The sequence below is a fragment of the Musca vetustissima genome, unplaced genomic scaffold, assembly GCF_032173495.1.
Source record: "Musca vetustissima isolate MV318-11 ecotype Yass unplaced genomic scaffold, APGP_CSIRO_Mvet_v1 utg4101, whole genome shotgun sequence".
Classification (NCBI taxonomy): Eukaryota; Metazoa; Arthropoda; class Insecta; order Diptera; family Muscidae; genus Musca; species Musca vetustissima.
This window is the reverse complement of record NW_026886930.1, coordinates 684,884-709,807: the sequence shown is the minus strand read 5'-3', so window position 1 is coordinate 709,807 and position 24,924 is coordinate 684,884. Positions and strand designations below refer to the sequence as shown.

At 34.0% G+C, this 24,924-nt stretch overlaps 1 protein-coding gene across 1 annotated transcript; it reads right to left on the bottom strand.

Moving 5' to 3' along the window:
• Positions 1-289: 289 nt before the first annotated feature.
• On the bottom strand, positions 290-17,669 carry LOC133334404 (phospholipase D2). Its single transcript, XM_061542700.1, has 10 exons — positions 17,639-17,669; positions 17,486-17,602; positions 4,042-4,579; positions 3,480-3,981; positions 2,632-3,411; positions 1,372-2,570; positions 1,183-1,308; positions 785-1,122; positions 481-725; positions 290-417 (listed from the first exon to the last, which is right to left on the bottom strand). Exons 1-10 carry the CDS (start codon positions 17,646-17,648, stop codon positions 316-318), a joined length of 3,957 nt encoding a protein of 1,318 aa, XP_061398684.1. The 5' UTR covers positions 17,649-17,669; the 3' UTR covers positions 290-315.
• Positions 17,670-24,924: the final 7,255 nt, after the last annotated feature.

The following is a 24,924-nucleotide window of genomic DNA, read 5'->3' as shown; positions in this document are numbered from 1 at the left end:
TTAAAAAAATAATAATAATAAAAAATAAATTAAATTTATTTAGTTTTGGAATGTATAGTTTGGACGCTACTCTATTAACAAAATACTGACTTATTTCATAAAAAATAAAAATTAATATATATTTTGATTTGTGCATTGTTACTGTATAGTCGTATATGAATATGGAACACAATGATGGAGGAGGATCTCCTAGGTTCAGATATTTTTCTTAAACTATAATTTTTACTTAAAAAAATTAAACAAACAACAATATTTTTATATATACAAATACAAAATTATAACAGACTTCTAAAAAAACAAAAAAAAAACTAAAAACTATGTCCAGACCGATGTGGGTATAAGGCCTTCTTTACTGGTACCCGGTGGTGTCAGTACCTCTTTGTTTAGGAAATCCAAAGGTAAGTCCACCAAGGTTCCCTGTAATTAATCCAAGAATACATTTAAAATTGTATATTTAATATTTTTGTTAGCTCAGCTCACCTGAATATTTAAAAGTCTCTTGGCGGCCACATCTGGATCTGTCTTACACAAGGGCGGACTTTCTTCCTGATATTTTCGTAGACTGGCAAATGTTTTGATATTATCATTGGGAATACATTTGAACACCTCATCATAAATGTCGGTATTGCGTTTCGATATTCTTCGCCACATGCCGTTCCAAAATTGATCTATCACCGGATCGGTGACATCGATGCGCATACGATCAGCATCGGGATCCAAGAGACCTGTAAAAAAAGAGTAACCTTTAATTTTGAACAATTTTTTGTAATATATTTCAACCTACCCAAATGCTCCTTAAACAAATACTTTCTCAGCCGGCCAGCAAACACCCCACTTGGATATTTTTTACCATTCATCCTACCATCCTCAAATTCATTGTCCGTAATAATGGCCGCAATCTCTGAGTCACGTTTACCAATCATCGAACGATCATTGATGTTGGCCGAACCGCAAATGACCACCCGATCATCGGCTATTAGTAGTTTGGAATGTACATAGATCAGTTCGGTAATGGGCGTATTATTCAATTCGGATAGGGTACGCAACGAATGGAATGATATATACTCTCCGGGATTTTTAATGCCAATCTCTTTGAGACGCACCAGAATTGCTGATTTTCCTCTGTGGAAAATGTGAAAGGATTATCTCTTGAAAATCGTCGTCGTTTTGGGGACATCTTACCTTGATATTGAGGCATAATTCCAATGGGTAATGGCGCGCACAGCATTGCCACTGCTGCCACCAACATCACCTTCAAAGCCCGGCAGCAAAGGCATAACCACATAAACCCGAAATACTTTGCGTTCTCTGAAAGGGAAGCAGAATTTCAACATTTCCTGAAATTCGAGCGAACAAATTTTCTCAACTTACTTGTGTGCTCGCACGATTCTCTTGAATAATGCCTCGCCAATTTGATTTCGTACATTACTCAGTGTCCCCGTTGCGCCCAATTGCATTGTTATAAAGAATTGATTCTCTATATAGATATAATGTTGTGCCTTTGTTATGGTCTGGATATACGCGTCATGGATGCTCTGCTCTACCAAATCCTGTTCGATAAAACCACAACTCCACGATGAGACACTTCTCAGCAGCTGACACGATACCCGATGTGAACGCCTTAGGGTAATATTTGGATTCAATTTAATTTGTTTGTAACTCTTTGGCATAAGGTAAGGGAACGATAAGGAATCTCGAGTCTTTTCCAATTTCATAGCATTCCAACGTTGTATAAAATGACGTGCTACATCGCGAGCCGGAGCTCCCACCACACACAAACCCACATCATGCCAAGGCATACGTGGCGTAGAGGTACGATCGATCATATCAGCAAATGGCGCATCCAAGTTCATCCAATCTTTGAGAATAAAATTAGAGTAGTCCTTGCCAAACCAATATTTCGCCTGCCCATAAAAATCCTGCAAAACTTCCGTTTGAAATGGTGTGGGATCTTCGAGACCTCCACGGCGGCCCTCTTCCAATTCTTGTATACTAAATACCAATTGTTTGGGGTCCTTTATAATATCCGGTGTCTTATCACCCTCATTCATCGTAAGCCGATTGACAAAGTCCTTGCCTTTTTTCATGGCATTATCCTTGAGGTTTTGCAGCATATTTTTACGTTCCATTTCGGGGGTATTCAGTTTCATACCCTCATGGGGTAGGGTTTCATCTAGTGTTGGCGGGACCAAACTCATATTGGGTATCATCAGTTTTTCTCCAGGCATAAGGGTGGGTAAATCAAGTCTTTCCATGCTGGCTTTTGGACTAGGTTCATCCTGCTCGGCTGTTTGCAGATCGCTGTTGATATTGCGTGAAGATTTTTGACTACCAAAAGCTGAATCCACTTCTTCTCTATTGAAAAAGCCGCCCTGGCGTCGTGTGCTGCCCGAAGCTGAGGATGTTGAAATGCTGCCCAAATCTGTGAGACGATGACGGTAATCATCCCAGCGGCCGTAGCAGAGATCAATGCCTCCCAAAAAGGCGTAGGTTTGATCGACCACCACGATTTTTTCGTGATGGGCCCAAAAGAAAACGCCAGCTTTGGCATGATCCGGGTGGCGCATAACCTGTAAATAAAAATTATCAGAATTATAGGTTCATCTATGAGGTATGTAAGTCTCTACTAACCTTAACATTTTCATGTAAACTAACCAGTCTCTGTTTGCTGTAATAACTATTAATACCCAAGGCCATTTCGACTTCCTTGTAGAGCATTACAAACACCTTGACACCCTCCTGGGCCTTGCGCAATAGGATTTTATCCAAACGCCAATAATCGCCATCAATTACCGGCCGTTTCATATATATTTCCGGACTTAGCCACCAATCGGCAATGTAAATTTCCTGGGTGGCAGCCTCCAAAGCATCGGCCACCATTGACATATAAGACGACCCATCAACAAACCATTGAGCCTCTACATCTGCCCTTTCAGGAGCATATGAATTATGCGGGTTGGGTGCTGTAAAGTCTCGGGCCGTTGTATTGGCTGTCTGTTTCAGATAATCATTCCATTCTTTACATTTCCTTCGGGTCCAACATTTCAAGATAATGTGACGATTGTTGGTCAATATCTGAAGACCCTTACGCATGCCGGTCTGATAGATGCCCGTCGAGACATCAAAACCCATATCAAATAATATCACAGCTCGAATAACGCCATCTGAGGGTCGTACATAGCCGAAACAGGTTTCCTTGACGAAGAACCAACGATTACGCCACTTGCCACAGACAACATCGGAACAGAAGTAATTGCAGCGTACACAACACTTCTGCTGGAAGCAACCGAAGAAATTACAGCCAGCCTGACCGGGACGGGTGGAGCCAGTCCGCTTTAAAATGGGACCTTCCTTGCCCTTGATGCCCAGGCCATCGACAAAGGACACGTTGGAGACCTCCACGAAATTTAACTGCAAAAACAAAGACAAGAAATTTAATCGGATCTATTTTGTGAAGAAGTTATTCTCCTCCCACTTACCGTTTCATGATGATTCCGATACAGACTAATATTCAGCAGATTATACAAATACTCCTCCAGTTGCCGCACTCTCGCCGGCATTGATTCCACTGTCACCAATGACTCCGGACGCTGAGGAAATCTTGGCAGTTTTCGTTTTTTCCTTTTCTTACGAGTGCTGCCCCTTCCAACATCATCCACAATGGAAATATTCTTATTGTAGATGGGGGTCATGGGCAGGGATTGTGGTTGGCTGGTAATTGTGGCTTCATATTCCGCTCGAGCTCGATTTGTGTTGTGCTTAAAACTCGAAGATTTTTGCAGTTCTTTTAGCCGACATTCATCGGCCATTTGGATGGCAGCTGTTTTCATTGTGGCTCGTTTCTCCTTATGGCTACGCATGGGAAAGGGTATGTTGAGGGAGGTGCGGAACAGGCTCAACTGTTGATGTAAAGTACTGAAATGTTTGTAACGTTTCTTAATGGTCCAGGAAAATGGGCCATGTGTCAGTTCTATGGTGTATCTGAAAAAGCAGACATTTTATATTATTCCGATCTACGAAATATAACCCTTAGAAACTTACAAATTAGGATTCAATAGATGCGTCGTTACACTTCGTTCAATATCAATAATTTGCACCGTTATTTCAGTGCCCGGCATAAACACCTTTCGTTGGAATGAGGTAAACTTAATGCCCGGCGAATAGATCCGCGTAAATGGAATTTCAGTAAGTCTACGCAATTCCACCCCATCCTCGTCATAGTCATCATCATCGGTACAATCTTTCCGTTCCACCAGTACGGGTTTATCACCACCTGCCGATATTATGGTCACCGAATCGGGTATATTTAAGGCTTCATCGAATTCCGATTCAACCATGGAAAATTGAAATTCCGGTATGCAGCGTATATCGCGATTTTCACAAAGTTCATCATCACCACCAGCACCACCTATTTCCTCGTCTCCCAGGCTGCCTTCATAGGGATGCGATTGGGCCATGGTCATGTAATCTGTATTATCATCAAATTGCCCGTACAGATAGTTGTGATCTAGTTCGTCGTAATGGTAGGCATTGTTTATATAGCCGCCACTTAAACGATCTGTGTTGCTCGGTTGAGCGTCTAGAGAGAAAAGAAAGAGAGAGAGAGAGTTATTTAGATGGTTATTAAAAGTTGTTGTTGTAAATAACTCAAGAACTCAGCTAACAAAGTTTGTAATAGATAATCATTGGAATTAATAATCGAATGGAATATTTAGTTAACACTGTTTCCAAATCAACGTTACAATTGTCAGTACATTGGAAACTTTTTTATATGAAAGTACAGAAATGTTAAGATTTAAATCCTTGAATTAAAAAATATCGAAGCTGACAAAACTTATTAAAATACGGAATCAGGGGAAATGTTCTGACTACAAAGAAGAGTAGAAAGTCCAGCTCGCCTATATAAACTCCTTGCCCTTCAGATCCATTGCATAAAAATATTCCCTGGTATTTAGCTCGTCTATATAGACTTTATGTCATTCAGATCCATGGCATAGCAATTTTTCAGTTTCCGATGACCTTTAAAGACTCCCGTACTTTGGCTAATCAAAAAATGGTCTTCATTTTCGTAGAAAACCAGAGGAGTTAACCTTCCATTATATCTGTGAATTGCCTGCTGCCATCGACCCAAAAGGATACTTCAGTCTATAGAATAGAGAGCTCAGTTTTATCGCCTCTAACATATTCTCCAAGCTTTGGTCCTGCTGAAAAGACTTCCAGGCTTCCAGCACCTTTATATAGAATACCGCCTTCCATCTAAATATATTCCCTGATATTTAGCTTGCGTATATAAAGTTCCCGGTCCTTCAGATCCATTGGGTAGACTCTTTGAGCTTCTGTAAATACTTTCTCGAATTGCCTTTTGCCATAAGTCCAATGGAATACTTCAGTCTATAAAAGACCTGCGATATGTTCTATCGCCTCTACAAAGACACCATGAACTTTAAATCCTCTAAACAGATACCTTAGATTCAGCCCTTTTAAAAATACTACATGTCTTCCAGCACATTTATATAGAAACCCCGCCATCCAGCTCGTCTACATATATTGTCTGGTATTTAGCTCGCCTATACAGACTTCCCGGCCCTTCAGTTTCTTTGCATAGACTTAAAATCCTCTAAACAGATTCCCTTTAGCCTATAGAAGACCTGAGCTAAGTTCTATCGCCTCTACAAAGGTTCCCTGAAGTTTAACTCCTAAAAAGATTACCCTGCTTCTTACACCTTTATACAGAAGTGCCGCCTTCCAGCTCGTCTAAAAATACATCCTGGTATTAAGTACGCCTATATAGTCTTCACGACCCTTCAGTTTTTGTACATAGACTTTCTGCTATTCAACTCATTCATATAGACTCCCTGACCTTCTGTAAAGACTTCCTCAGCTTCCGGTCGCCTTCAAAGAATCTATGTCATGTAAAGGCCATAAAAATCTCAGTTCTCATATAAGGACTCTCTGAACTTCAAGTCAACTATTTTTCGGGGAACCTTCCAACGAGGGAGGTGCAGGACTCTCTGAACTTTAAGTTGCCTATGCTGTTAAGACTTCCTGAACTTCCGATCGCATTTAAAGATTATATGTCTTTGTCAGATATGTTCTGTATTTAGATCTGTAGATTGCCTCCGGCCCATAGAATATCTCCCTTTTGTCCTTGACTCCCAACCTTCTATAAAGACTTTATCACCTTTTGATCGACTATAAAGACCCCCAGACCTTCAGCTCATCTAAAAAGAATCCTTCATCCAACATCCTTGCATCCTTGAGCAGTTAGACTATGCGCAGGTGATATGTACTCATCTATATAGACTACATTATTTTCTCTAAAGACTTCCTCAGTTTTTGTTCGCCTCTGATAACTTTGTGTCCTTCAGCTCAATAAAAAGCCGCCTAGGTTACAAAGATTTCTCTACTTTCAGATCGAACATCCACAGGAGACATATAATTGATATCCACTGCTTCGAATGCCTATGCAAAAATATTTGTCTGACATATAAATGCTCTTCATTTTCCTAGAAAACCAGAGGAAAGTGCCCTGTCTACAGATCTTTGGATTGTCTTCTATCTAGAGGACCCAGGTAGAAGGCATTCTGCCTGTAGAAGATCAATTTGCGTACGAAAGGCCCATTTAAAAATCTTCAAGTCGAGCTGTGGAATTCAGCCAAGCCTTGTAAATAATCTTCAACCTTTGGAAGGTCTTATAATTAAAACAGTACTATTGAAAGATGTATATAAAAAATCAGCTGGGGATTATCTACAAAAGTCCTTTAAAATCGTCCATCTTTCAAATCTTATTTTTTTTTAAGAACCCTTTAGGCAATTCAATTTATTTATATTATTTGTGAATACTACAATTATTATTGGAAACAGTGTAACGAACAAAATTATATTTTGAAATTGCCAATAATTGAATTGGTTATATAAACCGTTAATCAAACCCGTAAATATTACGTCGCACATGTTATTTTTTGCCACAAATCAATTTCAATTTCATCACTTATCGAGACAGGTCAGGCTCAGACCTCCCTTGTCCAATTAAATATCAATAACAATTGTGAATGATTCTTAGAGGAAAAAAACAACAGTAATAATGGCCCAATTAAACTGCCTTGGAATCGTCGACAAGTTCATAACCCATATAAAATTGCCATAAACCATGTTTGATATGAGCAATGGTGTTGCATAATGAAATTGTTGTTGCTGCTGTTGTATCTTTTTTAACACAGCCTCAGGTCCATATACTCAAAATGATTTGGATGCACTTGAACTTTTGTGGCCGTTGAAATACTGATTCTCAGTTCTCTCTCAGACATACAAGAGCATACAAATGAGTGATTAACTATGATGCCTATGTTTGAGCGATAATAATTCTTTGGAGGGGGCTGCTGGGGGCTGGCAGGCACCTCTACTCTACAAGCACAGCATTTTGGTTTTGAAACCATCTAAGTATTTAAATTGAGGTTATTGTTTTATGGCAATTTAACTTGAAATTAAATTTTTAGTATGGTTTTTGTTGCTGTTGTTTTTGTGTCTAGATTTTTTGTTGTTTTTTTGGTTGCCTCCAAAGTTAATGAACTAATGGAACCGTTTTTGCGCTACTTGTTTTTGTTGTTTCTTTCATTTCTTCCACAGTGTGTGTATCTTGACACATGATCTATGTGTGTTTAAAGATTTTATTTTTTCCACCATATGTTTGTGAAATAATAATAAAAATAATAATACGACTAGTGAGTTATCTGAGATATCAGTGACATACACATACATACGATATACTAAACACACTCTCAAGGGGCGCAAGAATAAGTTCCGACGCAGAGGGCATAAACCTTAAACTACTTTTTTATGATTTTGTGGGTCAAACCATTGCGCACACAAACGCATGTGCGAGTGCCAAATATAAGCCTACCAGCCAGCGGTGGTAGGCATGAAATATTATGGCAGCAACAGAAATAAATACGGATGAATGAATATTAACTTCCATACAAGGTGGACGGGTAAATTTTGCCAAGTCATTACAATAGATAATATTAAATATATGAGACAATTAAAATTAATATTATCGAGTGGTATGGCTTAAGGAAATACTAAATAGATACTTATTGATTTTTCCAAATTATCCAAATTAGCAATATATATGTATAGGGGTCGGAAAAAATATCAACTGAGTTGAAGCAGTCAACACCTTCAAGAACGATAAAGTTGACGTTTGAAATACTTTGAGGATTCAAAAAACTTCAATTAGGAAAGCCCCTCAGCTCAGCTATAAAGACTCTGTACCCTTCGTGACTGAGAGAGATTTGAAAATAAAAAATTGAAAAGAAGATGTTTGATAGACTTTCGGTACGTAAATCAGTTTCTAGCGATTTGCCTATAGAAAGTCAATAGAAATACATGGAGGAAGACTAAGGGGAAGTCTTCACAGAACCTCAGACAATCTATATAGCCTTTTGGCATTCAGCTCTATAAAGGCTTCCTACCTTTCAGATAATCTATAAAGACTTATTGCCCTTTTTTAGTTCGTCTATAAAAACCTACAGCTCTTCATTTTTCTATAGACAGAAGATCACAATGGGACAGAGGACAGATTTTCATACGCAGAAGGAAAATGAAGCCTGTGGATGTGGATTATTTACAGTCTTTCTGAAGAGTGGATATCATTCAAAGGTCTCATTGAGTTGGAAGAAGAAAAAGTTGATGGGTTGGAAGTCTAATTAGATAATTTGATATTCAGAGAGTCATTACATGCGAGCTAAAGTTCAGGACGAGTTTGTGGGCAATAGTTTAAGGCTAGGTGATGATCAGGGAATCTTTCTTAATTTGAATAAACTTTTTACATGTGCTGAAGGAGTGGGAGTCTTTATAGGCTATCTGAAGCTGAGAAAGCTTTTAAATGACAGAAAGTTCCGAGAGTCCTCAATCCTTAGTTTATGCTCAGGAAGTTTAGGTAGCCTGGCTAATGTAGGCTTTAAAGATGAGCTGAACGAGAGGGAATATTTTTCGATGAGCGATTACAAACTGAGGACGTCTTTAAAGACTTTAAGTTCAGATAGTCCTTATATGCCAGCTAATGTTAAGCGATGGTTTTTAGTGAATATTTTCAGGCTACCTGATGTTCACAATGGAGCCTGTTGATTGTCTCCATTTCTTTTATAGATAAATATTCTTTTATCGGCGTCCTGAAGAGAAGGAAAATGTGAAGAGTTTGAAGCCGAAATAGATGGCAGGAAGTTCAGAGGGTCCTTAGGCTAGATGATACTTAAGAAACTAAGATAACCTAGCTTTAGGAGGCTTCAAAGATGAGCTGGTTGACAGGAAATATTTTTAGCTGAGCGATCGAAAGCTGAAGACGTCTTAACAGAAGTTTAGGGAGTCCTGCCCTTCAGATCGGCTATATAAACCTTATTCTCGACTGACTTAAAGTTTAGAGAGTCCTTATGTGCGATCTGAATTTCAGGGTAGGTCTTTAGGGAAGATTTTCAGCTTAGCTGACTATCAAGGAGTCTTCTTAGCCTCATGAGACTTTTTAGATGGTATGAATGGCTGGGAGTCTTGTTAGGCGATTGGAAGCCAAGGAAAAATTTTACAGAAGCAAAGCTTCTTAGATGAGATGAAGTACAGGGGCCTTTATTGGTGATCGAATGCTGAGGAAATTTTTATAAAAGCTCAGTCAGCTTATATAGACGACCTGAAGGGCATGAAGTCAATATAGACTAACTAAACTTAAGTAAAAATTCCCTGAGATCATCTAAAAAGTAAATTTTCCCCTACCTTCATCTATAAGGGCTTCCAGTCTTACTTCTCGTCAATTTCGACTTTCTATCCGTCAGCTTGTCTACGTAGACTTACTGTATTTCAGCCCTCCTATAAAAACTGCACTACAGTTTCCTCTCCCTCAGGAGTCTATATACTGCCTAGTCTCATCTATATAGACTCTTCGCCCTTCAGCTGTTCTAGTCTATAAAGACTTCCAGTCCTTCACTTCATCTATGTAGAATCTCTTCCCTTCAGCCGTTTATAAAGATTTCTATATAGCCTTCACACACTTATCTCAACTATATATACCTCCTGCTCTTCAGCTCGTCTATAAAGTCGTCATGCACTGCAGCTCGTCTATATGGATTTCCTTTCCTGCAGCTTGCCTATATAGATTTTTTGTCATTAAGACCGTCTATAAAGACTTTTAGTCCTTCTGTAGGTCCTGCAAAATATTGTTTTTAATTAATTAGGGAACTTGCACACAATTTTTAAATTCCCGTGCTATATTCACATTTTACTTGTCAAGTATTTACAAGAAACAAAAAACACACTCACACACAACAACAACTCAAAATTGAAATTGTTTGCCAATATAACAGTTGTTGGCTTATCGATATTCGCTTTTGGTGTCTTATTATTAATTGTTTCTGTTATGCGTACAACATTGACTGCCAATGAACTTGTCCATGTCATACAAACGTGCCATCACTTTTGGCCACAATAAGCGCATTCACTTTGACAGTGAGTGTCATAAAGAGGTATATACCTCTAAACATTTTACAGTATTTGGAATATTGAATTCGGTATCGTTTTTATTACTTTGCGTTTTTAGACGTTTATGCTCCGGATTTGAAGAATTTCTGGACATGGGGGCGTTTGAATGATTATAAAAATATATAAATCACACGCCATGTTTATGCAAGGCTATAGTCTAATACAGTTAAACTTCTGTAAAAGCTAGCATTTGATATATTATAGAGCAGGGTTGCTACTAAATTCTCAAAAAAAAAATAATAAAAGCCTCTCACACATTTTTTATTTTACTTATTTATTTATTATTATTATTTTTTTTTTTTTTGAGTATTTTGTAGCACCCCTTCTCTATAATCTACCATAAGTTGGTCTTAACTTAGAATCTATTGTAGCACCCCTTCTCTATAACCCACCATAGGTTGGTCTTAACTTAGAATCCACCACATGAAACGACTTAAAAGAATCTCTATTTTATAGAGAGATTATTTTAGTGGCAATTTCCACTTAGGGAAATTCAATAAATGTCCCTCACACAAAATGGCCTTAGAATTTAAAAATTAACCCTTGATGGAAAATAGTAGGAGCCTAGTAAAGATATACTACAGGTCATGCCTCAAAACCCATTTTATTCATAAAATTTATTTTCCCCTTCCTATTTAAATTTTCCATTTTTTTGATTACCTAATTAATTAATATTAGTCATCTAATAACTTTAAATACTTTAATTTGTAACGTAATCTTCAAATAACTCATTTAAGGTAATTGCCAAAAATTGATTTAAATTTTTGAACAAATTTACCAAAACTTTCACCCAAAAATTAAAACCCCTTGCCCAAAAAAGGAAACATGCCACACAAATATTTTCATCACTCTCTGTAGCCGAATAGACAACTCAAGTGGTAGCATATTGAATATTATTAAATAAAATTGTTGTGATTTATCAAACAGCAACAACAACACCAACAATGCTGTAATTTCCCATAAAGAGTCACAATTCGGTGGTGTTGTTGCCGTTGTTTGACTGCATGTATGAGCGTGAGAGTGATTGGTGATTGTATATCAACAACAACAACATAGACGTCTTGTTATCGCAATGATAATGTTAACAATTTTTGTTAGTCCTGTTTTTTCTTTCTTCTTTTTGTGTAGTAGTTGTTGCTGCCATTGATAAGATCCAATGTTGAGTTGAATTATCAACGATTTATTAATTAATATATGAGACCAGCAATGATAAAAACAATAACATTGGCGCAACAATAGGCTGACAAGTAACACAGACATACACGTACACACACATTCACATAGCCTAAAAGAGCACACCCTCTTCAATAAAATAGAAGACAGCAAAAACGCAATAATTATTTTAAGATAGATACTGCCGGGGTTAGATGAATCACAGCCTGTTTTTTTCAATGAGGAAGAAAGACAGAAATGTCTATAAAAGTTTTAAATTTAATTGAATCATTAACATCAAAATAAAGAGAAAGAGAGACATGGTTTTGCAAAGAAAAAACTACATCGTTATATTTGAATTATTCAAAGAGACACAGAGTGAGAGGAAGCTGAGCATTGAAAGTGAAGGGTGGAATCAAAGTTTGATAGATGATGCACAGATTAATGTTTGTTTATGGCCATAAAAATATTGTCAACATTATCGTTTTTTTCTTCGCCTTTGTTTTGGCTTTGTATCAACATAACGCCAATAAAGGTCATTGATCAGAGCCAAAGTCAAACAAACGAAATACAAAGATAAAAACGGTTAAATTTTTCAATGGCCGGCCCAGCAGGTGAGAAAGTTTTTTTTGTAGTTTTTTTTTTTTTTTTTGCTTTAAGACATTGAAATCCAAAGGCGATAAAATTATGTTTGCACTTTCTTAGAATTATGTCATGGCTAACGGGTCAAATACATTTTTATGGCAAAAAATATTGAATTTATAGAGGGTATTTCATGGCTCATGGGCCAAATATTTTAATATGGTAAAATAACATAAAACTAGACTATTTTATAATTTTTTTATAATTATAATTTTAAAATTTAAATATTTTATTAATACATAATTTTTTCCAAAGTATTTTGTTTTTGCATTAATACAACTATTTATTAGTGGGGAATGTATATAATTTTTTCCAATTAAATTTAGTTTAGCTTCATGCTGAAGACATTATAGAAGTATAGAATAAGATACAACACAAATATAAAATAATTTACAGAAATTCGCTAAAATAACGGCAGGGAATATTTTAGATGACGCTGTGGACGTATTTATAGAAGATCAGACCGTCTATATAGACTTGCTGCCTTTCAGATCAGCTTAATAAACTATCCGCTTTTCAGCTCGGATGACTTAAAATTCCGGGAGTCCTTATATGCCAGCTGCAGTTCAGGGATGGTTTTTAGTGACTATTTTCAGGCTAGCTGATGTTCGAAAAGTATGTATATTGTACCTCAATGGGAGTTTTTAGATGGAATGAAGGACAGGCAGTCTTTTGAGGCGATTGTAAGCTGAGGAAAATTTTTACAGAAGCAAAGCTTGTCTATATTGTTGACCTGAAGAGAACCCTTTTTATATGAGCTGCAGGACAGGGAGCTTTTAAATGCAATCGGAAGTAATAGACCCCCTGTCCTTCAAATCACCTATAAAGACTTCCTGCCTACTTCACCTCGTCGATGTATGCTTCATGTCCTTAAGATCGCCTAAGAGAACACAGGTGTATGTCCAAAAATAAAATTTGCTAATTGAATTGTGATAAGAAGGAAACGAAATTTTGAAAGAGAGAAACTAATCAATCCAAACACATTCCGAACCTTGTGATTCTGGGTGATAATCGACCCAAGGATGGAAGTCCAAATGGATTTCATAGACATTTCCAGTAATTATTAATAATAAATAAAGAAACAGGACCTCAAAACTTATTATATAAAACTTCTTGGCAGAAAATATACATAGTTTCCACCTCATTTTCGTAATGTTCAAGGTTCTTGCCGAATTTTCCAACCTAAGTATCTGTTATTTGGCATTTTCTTTTCTCGGAAGATACAAAATATCATGGAAATTTACAATATAAAAACCCTAGTCGGTACCCTCATTTAGAACTAATTTCATCACCTAACTTGAAGTTAGACTGATGGATTTTTGATTTTTAAATATAAATCATGGACGAAGTTTGAGGTTTGAATAACGGAATCTATGTTTTTTTGGTGACGATGGGTTAAAAAGTTTGAGGTCAAATTGTGTATTTTCCTAGACCCCCGATCTGTCATATAATCAAAATATAACAGTATTTTACACGAGTAAGGTTATCATGTATATTTTAATGAATATAGGTATACTCTAAGGAGGTCAAGTAGACAAGGGGCCAAATTGGGTTATAGCACAACATTAATATGCGTCTAGATGTAGTTATAGTAGACTAATGTCTACGAATTTTTATTTTACTAATTTACTTTTTTTAGAATTTTATTCTGTAATAATTATGTTTTTGTATAAATGGCGCCCAACATAACATATTTTATTAGTGTTTGTTTTTAATCTCTATCTCCTAGCTATATTTTAATGTTATTAAAACAATGTTATTAAAACAACTCAGACCTATGATTTTGTTTAAACTGCAATTGGATTATTATTTCTTTAATTTTTATCTCAAAAGAATAATCATATTGACCTTAAAATGTCAAAAAGTAGTTACTGATCTTTGAACATTCAATATGACAATAAAAACATTTTATTTATAGTTAAAAGCAATTTTCTCAACTACTTCAAAAAACTAAAGCTCTTTCAAATATTATCAACTACTATCTTTCAAAAAAAAAACTTCAAATAAAAAGATGTGAAAAATAGCTTAGTAATCTTAGCATTCTAATTTATATTTTATCACCACCATTTATCAGTGTTTTGTTCAGATTATCTTTGAGATAATAATACTATCCTAAACATTTTTATCACCATTTTATTATTTAAAAAAAAAACGAATCACATGTTTTGTTGACTAACTAACAAAACAATTATTGTCAAAAAAGAAAATTAAACAAGCTCTTTATTATGATGACACTTCTTATCATATTTATCAAGCAAATGCAAGCAAGGTTATTACTAGAATTACACCTTTTGTATGTATAGTAACCTATAGGTTTTACCTTACCCTTGCCATGTAATACAAAACTCATTATTTTTATGTAAAGAAAAAAATAAGTAGAAGCAGCTAAACGTCAAGATTTCCTTATCAGCAGACCATTTTTTCTTTTGTCCGCGCCAACAATTTTGTTTACAATTAATTGTTGAAAAAGAAAGGCTTTTTATCGTAGTTCTTAGAAACTAAATAAACTCGCAGAAGAAAACTATTGGCATTGGAGAAGTGGTAGGTATTAAGTAAGTTCTTAAGAATTTCTATTCAGAAATGAAAGGGACTTGTTTAATAATTTATAAAATATTTTCATAATTTTCTCCTTAAAAACGGTTCTATCAAAAGTTTTCAGAAATGTTATATTGTAGCTCTCGTTAGCCACATATACATTTTTCATCATTTACTTACTTAAATTACTTATTTTTGAAAACTCATTTGAAAATAGTAAAAAATAAAAACAAAAGTATAAAAACACTTAATTTTTTAAATGGCTTTAAAATAGTTGACCCAAATATTTTATATCTATTAAAATCGTGCATTTTCTCCTAGTTCCATATCATGTTCATTACTTATTCTCTTAATGACAGAGATTCCATGAACAGTTTCCATTGCATAAATCTCTTACTACTTATGATAAAGAGTCGTCAAGAGAATGTTTCAGTATGTGATCTTATATCACTCATACACACAGGACAGAGCGATTATCAAAAATGTGTTTTGTGAGAGAGTTTTTTTCTTAAAAACGACACGTTGAAGGGAAGAGTGAAAACATGCCCTTATTTGCCACGAAAACAGTTGGAATATCAATAACTCAGAGTCTCAGTTAGAGGCATATATAAGAGAGAGAGAGAGAGAGGCGCAAAATAAAAGCGTCTGTTTTGAAGAGATATTTAAAAGGAGTCTTTTGTCAATTTTCATATATTTTATTACGTTTTTAAATTGGAAAATTAATTAAAATAAAATACAAATCCATTTGTTGGTTTTTAAATATACACGAGAATAATATTAAATATCGGAGTTGAATAAAAGGAAACATACACTGTGTTCGAGGTCAGGTGGCGTATGATAAATATCACTAATACGCCAACAGTGCGACCTGAAACTAATTGAGAAAAAGGAAAAAGAAAATTAAGGAAATGATAAAAACAAATCAGATTTGTTTATATTTTTATTCAAATGAACCAAAAATTAAATCCTCATCGTTCAGTCTTACAGTTAATATAGATCGATTTTCTGGTTTTTATTTTAGAACGAATTGACGTAAAATAAAGCCACATATTCTTGATTATCTTCGAAAGCCATTTTATATTACTTGTGTCAATAATTTTGCCTCAGAGGTTAGTAAAGTGGCCCAACATCGGTACTCTATTTTTGAAATCATTGAAATTGTGCGTGAAACCACAAATTCTTCCGACAATAAAGGTATTATAAATGAAGTTTGAGGAATTCTGGTTTTGTTGTCACTGTAAATCATTGGTGATGAACTCTGCTTTTTAGAGATCATTAGCAGGGAATCGAAATTGGTAAAATATGATTTTTCTCAGTCTAAATTAATCACGTGAATCTAACAAAATGTATCGAAATGATATACTTGTGCCGAAATTTATACTGAATTACAGTGTATTTCCAAAAATACCAAATATTGGAGGCTAAACCAAAACGTTGGCCGATTTATGCCAAAGTGCAATACAAAACCCTTAGAAGTATTGGCAACGTCTGTGTAAAATTTCAGAGCTCTGTCTTAAATATTGCGATCTATAACGTGATTTCAACAAACAGACGGACAGACAAACATATAAATCAACATAGAATATCATTCTGGACTCCGAACACCTGGAATATTTCTGGGTGTTGGGAACAGTATGCAAAATTGAATATACCCTCCACCTAATAGTGAAGGATATAAAAATCGGCATTATTATTTATTTTCCTATATTCTTCGTATAAAATATACCCAGCACTCAATCTCAAAAATCCCTTGCAAAATATTTTCAATAAAGGAGAATTTCCAACCGAAACGTCAAAAAATTGGGTTATGTTGGGAAATTGAGGGTTGTCTTCGTTCAATGTAGTTAAACGGTTTAGGGGCCCTTTTTCGTATTTTTAAATTCCAGGTATTGGATAATCAAATTTCGCCAACTTGAAAAAAAATTCGCAAAAAAATCCAATTATAAAATCGACATTTATTTGCCATCATTTAATAACAATGTTGACTTATTTTATTGGCCACTGAGCCCTAATCACAAACAAAAAATTATATTTAAAGAGAAAAATCAACAAAGAAAGAAACAAGAAATACATTTGCACGTTGGGGTTTTGGGTTTACGTAAAGAAATGCTGTCAAGTTGGTGGTAATTTTTTTTTAAAAATATTTTTTCGATACCATAAAAATCCAAATGTCGTAAAGATAACAACAAAAAGCCATGAGCCGACGTTATGAGTGCGTCAGTATTGTATGTAAAAAAGTATGACAACAACAATAACAACTCGAAACTGGAAATATTTGCACAGCGCGTTGAAATAAATAGCAAATTGAAGAAACCGCAAATTTTGTTCAAATACGAATGTTTCATTTTCGTTTTGTTTTTTTTTTGGCTAAATATAGAAGACAAAGGTAGGTCGTTTGGCAAGAAGTTGGAGTCTTGACAGAAAAAAGAAGACAACAAAGAACTTTAAATTTGTTTAACAATTTTTTTAAAAGAAATTCATAACATGTTTCTAATGATAGCACTTAACACAATCTTATCTGTCAAAAAACATATTGTTATGGAATTTTTTTCCACTTGTTTTTTTGTTATATTTTTCTTAATGGCATTTAATTGTTGCTGTTGTTGTTGTGGTTGATAATATGTGGAACTACCTAAATTGGCTATGAGCTGTGATATACTGCGCCGATGACGTTGGGGAAATACTCGCAGCAGGCCATAATCACCAGCATCTGCATCATTATCCACAGTTGATGCTGAAGCTGTTGCTGCTGCTGGTGTTGTTGTTGTTGCTGCTGCTGCTGGACGGTTATCCATTCTGTTTGGCAGACTTAGAGGTAGTTGTTGGTTGTTTTATTTATTTTTTATTTTCTTCTTGTGTTTTGTTTTACTCGTTTTCTAGGTCGTTGTTGTTGCTGCTGGTTTTGCACTGATTTATCGAAGATAAGAAATGTAAGGGAATTTGTTTTGATTTTTTTATTTTGCATTTCTTCACTTTTCTTCTTCTTTCACAAAATAAATTTCACTTTTGTGAAAGGTATTCACATAATTTCTTGTGTGCTAATATATTAGGCCATGATTAATTAATGACACCAAATGTGGTTATTAACAGAAAATATTTGCTTAATTTTTCTAATTTTTTTTCTAAACACTTAGAAAATAACACTTTCTGCATTCATTTTTTGTTTCCTATTCCAAAAACCCGTAAAAATTTTAACGTCACGATTCCAACACGCGGCCTTTATGTCGTTGTTCTACTTTATTTTTTGCATTAATTTTATTTTTTTCTGTATTATTTATTTATTTTTTTCTTCGTGTTTTACTTCTTAACGTAAAAACCACCATCATCACGTCAAACAAAGTACGACCGACTTCGTCATGTATGAATCGCCATGTACGTGGAATCGTCGTAGTACCCGCGTAGTACTTTTTTACGAAATGACAAACCGTCATCGAGCAATGCCACCACCGCAACTGATCGTCTCGTCACTCGATCGAGTACTTCACCACACTTTGGAAGCGAACCGTCAACACAACCTCTCACAAAGAACTTCGTTTTGTTAATAATATTAACTAAAAACAACGAAAAATAAATGCCATACAACAATAAAACAAAAATCTGGCTAACAAAACAGCAGCAAAAACCAACAACAACAACATGGAAAAAAGAGTCAAGAGCATACAAAAGTCACACAATAAACAAACTCCCCTACAATTCACCACAATCGTAGCAAAAAACACACACACAGACACGCACACTAGCATAGAGCAATAAAGCAAAAACACTAACGGCCATCAACGCTAAATAAAAACAACAACATAACACGTTAAAACAACAAAACAAAACATTCAGTTAAATTAATTTGTGAATAACTGGCCACAAATGAGTAAACTTATTTTTCAATTAAAGAATAAGTCTTACTCTCATTTCTAACGTCACTCTCATTCTCATCTCTCTCATTGCATAGTTTACGGTTTTAGTAGAATTTTTATTTTGGTACTGACTGTTGTTTGCATGCAAACGGAAACATGCCAAATGTTGTGGTTTTGTTTGTTATGTTTCTGTCTCACACTCTCGCTCTCTCGCGAAGTAAACATGCCGCCATACTCTCCCACCACACACGGCTCAGTGGTAAATTAACTGAACTTTACATATTGCGAGTGTATTTGTTGTTGCTTGCTGTTCGTTCATGTGTTTCGTTGATGGTAGTAGCCAAATAATGAAGCTACCACCACGCACCTCTAAATTATCGGAAATTACCTACAACCACAGTCATTGAACACACAAACCAACCAACGAACTGATTGATTATTAGCCAACAATACAAAGGCATACACACACTAAAAGGCCATAAATATAACGGTTAATCATTAAAGAATTGTACTGATATGTATTTGCGTTTTGTTGTAGGCCTGCCATTGTTTACACAAAAACCCAGCAGATTCACTTCAATTTTATTTCTATACAAAGTCAATACAAATGGGTTGGTAACGATAAAGAGAGTGAGCGCGAGAGGGGTAGGAGTAATGTATTTTAGGAAATGCTTAGAATTTACTATTGATTGGTGGGGAGAAGGGGGGTAATTAAATGTTAGGTAAGGTCCCGTACGCAAAATGAGAACACACGGAAATTTCGTGTCTGAGAGTCATTGTGTAAAGCATTTCTTTTGAAAGTGGTAGGAAAACACAAAGTTTTTTCTTTGTGATAAGAAAGTTAAAAAGACAAAATGTGGAGAATTGGAATAATAATAATTAAGAAGTACAAAATGGGGTCAAGTTTGAAGGAATGAAGTTTTTATGTACTTTAACATGAGACAAATGTAACACTTTGAAAATTAGGTAAAATAAAGTGAGCAACTTTATTATATTTTCAAAGAGAGGATTCTATGAAATGGTAATACTTAGACGTAGACAAAGGGTATGGAACTGTTCAAAAATACATGAATATGGAACTCAAGTTAATTTATTTTTGGAGAATTTGACAAGATTTTGTTCAAAAATTTGATTTGTGAATAAAACTTCAAAATTCAAAACAGTTATTGAATAACTTTTTAAAAATGTATATATTTTTTAATACGGAATTTACATTAGAACTTCTTACCGGATTAACCTATTTATGAGGATTGACATATATTGACAATGGAATTGACAATTCAAACCCACTGGGTTAACGAAATCCGGCACAATGTAAACGAACTATATGAAAAAAATCGACTTCGAGAAGAGAAATTATCTGTTATTCTACACCAAAGAAGTTGAATACCTGAATGTACTAATATCGTTCTACATTTCTGTATATTGCTCATTATAGTTTCTATATATAATTATAAAATCTTAAGTCCTTCTAAAATTTTAGCATATTTTCAAGTTACTCATTTTACAAAATTACACTTGAAAAAAATTTGAAATCAGTTGTACATCAACGTAGATCTAATTTTAACTTTTTCCGTTTTTTTTCTTTTGGGATTATTTTACTTCTTTATTTTAGTTTTATGCTTCTATTTATTTTAGTTTATACAACAAAATAACAAATATGTCCAAATTTGACCCACTTTAATGTTCTACATTTTATTTACACAAGAGATTAATATCAATTAGAATTATATTTAACTTGAAAAAATTTACAGAATTTATAGGTGCTAATCGAACTACAATAAATACTCGTAAACAGTTAAAATATAATGGAACGGTCATGGACAGGAACTAAACTTCACTAATCTCAAAAATATATTGATCGTGTACACAGTGTTTATTTATTGTTTACCATGGATTGTAATATGTTCAATACCTCTTAAACCTCTACTACCCCACACTTAGCTCAAATATACAAGCCTCCAAATAGTTATTGAACCCTTGGCATTTCTTAAACACCTTTTTCACCTTGCCAACATAATCAGCATGTTTTATTTCTGTGACTAACTACTGCTCTAGGCCTATTGGTTACTTTTGTATTTTTATTGTTGTTGCTGTTAAAATTTAACTAAATAATTAATCACAACGACAATTCTTGACTGTAATCACCTTCACCTTGCCATTTGTTTATGAACTTGGAGGGTTAATTATTTTAACCCACACCCCAATAATTGTTAATGTGTTTGCCAGAGTGGTCATGTATGTGAGTGCAGTATGTGATATGTAAATAAAACTTTGTCACTTTAACAACAACAAAAAAAACCAACAATAAAAATACAATTGAATATATCAACGTATGTGTATACATATATCTAATATGAACTTATTTACATATTTATACCAAATATGTTTATTTACAAAAATAGTCATGGAAATTATTCCGTATTGTAGATTCAAAACAAATAGATTCTTAAAATGAAAAGAAACTGAAAAGGTTCATATGGAATCTATTGACTACAAAATAGCCGACGATCTATGTTTGGCATCATGAAAATGTTCCCAAAATTTAAATCCTAGTGGAAATTATAAAATTAGAGTCAAAGACCTTAGGTTAAAAAAATATCTATAAAAAGACTCACAAATCTGATAATTATTTTAGAATTAACTCTTACAAAACTACGGCAATTAATAGGTCTACACCCGTTTTAAAGATTTCATCAACTTTTTTCGCAATTTTTTTATGGGTACAACAATATATAATATTTTTAATATCCTCCACAAAAAATGGAATCGGTTCCGATTTTAAAATATGTCGACTGTTACTGCATTTAGGATCTTGTACTAGTCACTGGCACTAGTCATCTCCCAAGACATCGCTAAATAACGCTCAGTATTTCTAATGTAGAAACATCCTCCAATGAATATTGCTTTTATTTCGAATGTGAAATACTTAGTGGACTGAACCCTGCGAATAAATCTCATGTGGTCTATTAGGTTCTCAAAATATCAACCCTTCTTAACATATGTGGACGATTTGTTATCAGAAGTATGTAAAAAAATGCTTTATTACGTCAATACGAAATGTAAAGAATTGCTTAACTCACACTGAATACCAGCAACCACTACAACACAAAAAAATTGCCTACTTTTAGGAGCAAATAAAATATTTTTCCCTTATGTGATAATAATTACAAATTAACATAATTAACTTTAAAAACAGGCTTTTACAAAGAACTTATAACTGTTTTTAATATATGTACATAATTTATTTTATTGTAGACATACCAAATAAAGAATTTGCTTTACTATTGCTGTAAAAAAACAACACAGGTAACTTGTAATAACAACTTTCAACATGCTTATCCACTGGTTTCGAAATATTTGTATTTGACCATGATGAAAATTCTTGAAGTTGACATCATCGTTAACAACTATGTTTCACTTTGGAGTTATTTTACATTAAAGTGTTAGGTTTTGCAAACTTTAAAAACCAACAAAAATTTAAATTTAATAATTATTTTTCATATTAATTAAAAATTATTTCACTTTGTGTACTCCTCAATTCACATTAGTTTTTGTTTCTTATTCATTACTGTTTTTTCATGCTTTTGTGGCAAGTATCCGCTTGCAAACTGAAAGTCAATGTGTCTGCCTCCATGATGATCAGCTGAGCTGCTTAACTGTGAACAAAGCATTATAATATGCCACAACGCCACACATAACAAAACTTGTTGATTTCAAAACGAGCCCACCAAAGCATTTTCTTTTTGCTTCGCTTCTTTTTGTCTCTCGTTCTTGTGGTTGTTGCTGTTGTTGTTAAAAATGCCAACTCAAACACACACACTTGAAACTAAATTGAATAATGTATAAATAAATAAATAATACAAATAATAAATATCAGTAATCTGATTTGTTGTAAGTAGACAATGCACGGAGTAGTAATGGCTTCGCCCCTCTTCCATCTCGTCGATGTTATCTCTGTGTCTACGGAGTTAAATATCAATGTTGACTCAACAAAAATCCACAATCAATGAGGAAAAAATACAATACAACACCACCAACGAAATTTGACAATTGTTGAGATATTTTCTCTGTTGGTCTCAAAAAAAATTCATGCTGTGACCTTAAATTGTGTTAAAGGCGCCACTTGTTTTTATCAATAATGGATCAACGCCGTATATAGTTTTTTTTTTGATAGTCTTAATTGCTCAAAATTGAAATTGTTTATTAATACTATTGATTTTAATTACTCACATTTTTTAATTGAATTTATTACTGCCACACATTGTTTGCATATTAATTTTTATTTTTATTATTAGTAATTCTATTTGTTATGTTTATTTATTTTTTCAATTTTCTTTGCCTTTAATTTAGAAAGGTTTTCTTTAACTTAACCACACACAGCCAGCCACCAGACCAGCACATTTATAAACATTCGTTTGCAAACATACCGATCGCATCGCATTCTTTCCAAGTTCAAAAGCCCAATTGGCAATCTCTTTTGCGCCCCGTTTTATGCGCGTTCTTTTGTTTTGTTTTGTATCTTCTACTCGCCGTTTTGTGACTGACGACTTGAATTTGAAAAAATCGTATCGAACAAATACCTAAATAAGCAAAGCAAGCATTCGACGTGATCCGCACTCTCTCTCCCTCTCGTATGCTCTCTTTATGGGGTGTTCTCTTGTTTTGTTTATTTAAATTTCACGTTGGAATCTTAAAGTCATATCACAAGATGAGCTTTTTATCTCTCAGTTGTAAGATGTAAATTTGAAAATTTGTTAAAAACGGGCCCTCTGTGTCTGCGTTGAGCTTTATGTGACCAACTTAAATGGTAGACTGATAAGAAAAATTATTTAGCCGGTAAACGGTTATTTTCAAATTTGTATAAATAGATATGAGAATTGGTTTTGAGGAAAAATTGATAAAAAAAAAAAATAATTTAATTAGGAGGAGAGTCAAATCACATGTGTTTATTTTCACAGTGGTAGCATAAATTTGATTGGGAATATATTTACCTGAAGAAAATATTCACCGTCTTAAATATCCTCGCTGAAAGGTGGATTCTTGGGTTATATTTCTGATATCCACTCAAAAAACTTGAATAGGTCTACCTATCCAATAATATAACCAATAACATAACCAATAATATGGATTGAAAAATGCGTAGCCATATTGATTGTTATATTATAGAATGCACAATCCCAGATATATCAGCAGTCTCGGAGATGTTTGATTCACATTGTTCATTATGAGGGCCTGACGAGAAATGAAGTTGATATTAAAGTGTTATAGCTCAGCCAGAAAAGATTTCTGGGTTACCTGGTATTCATTGCTTTGTCTAAAAATTGAAAACTTGCAATGTAAAATCGAATGGAAGTCGGTTTGCCTTTTAGCTTCTATTTTAAAATGTGATTCGATATGTATGGATTCCCCCTCAGATGTTTGTGTTATTACTATTCTAAACATTATTTAAAAATCGCTTTTTATTTTTCGTATTTAAAATACGATTATGAATTTATGTCTTATATGGAATCCAATAAAAAAATATTTTTTAAATATCGTCGTAGAAGATATGAAAATAAAACAAATATTAATTGTTATTTTTAATTTGGTTTCACTTGAGCAGTTTTCACCCAATGTGTGGCTTACTAATACCCTGTATTGATCTATCATTTTGTAAATCCCCAGAGTCTACGTAATCAATGACGAAGCATTGAATGGTGAAAGCTATTTGTTTTCTTTGATAAAAAGGTGCGAAACATAAATGCATAAACCATAAAACATGGCAAATTTATAAAGAATCATTTTTTAAAATTGATTCAACTGATGAGTGTTTGTAGAAATATATAGAATGTTGTAATTTGTTGTAGAGGTAAATAACTTTTATCTTGGATTCTATCAGTGAATCTGAATTAGTGATATATACATGTTATTCTCTTACCTATATATCATTCACAATAAATAATAATTATTTTATTTTAATTAACTTCATTTTAAACTTTATTTGTTTTTATTATATATCTTTGTATTTTGTTTTTTTCTTTTCATGCTTTCTTTTGTAATTCATGGAAATTCTAATAAAAAAACATATTCTTAGAAAAAATAATTCATAGAGTTTATAAATTACCAAATAAAAATAAACAACAGTAGAGAATGTTGAGTTAGACAAACAAAATCAACTGATATATATGTATAGGTAAAAGGTTGTTTAATCTACGGTTAGATAACTTAACTAGAGGCT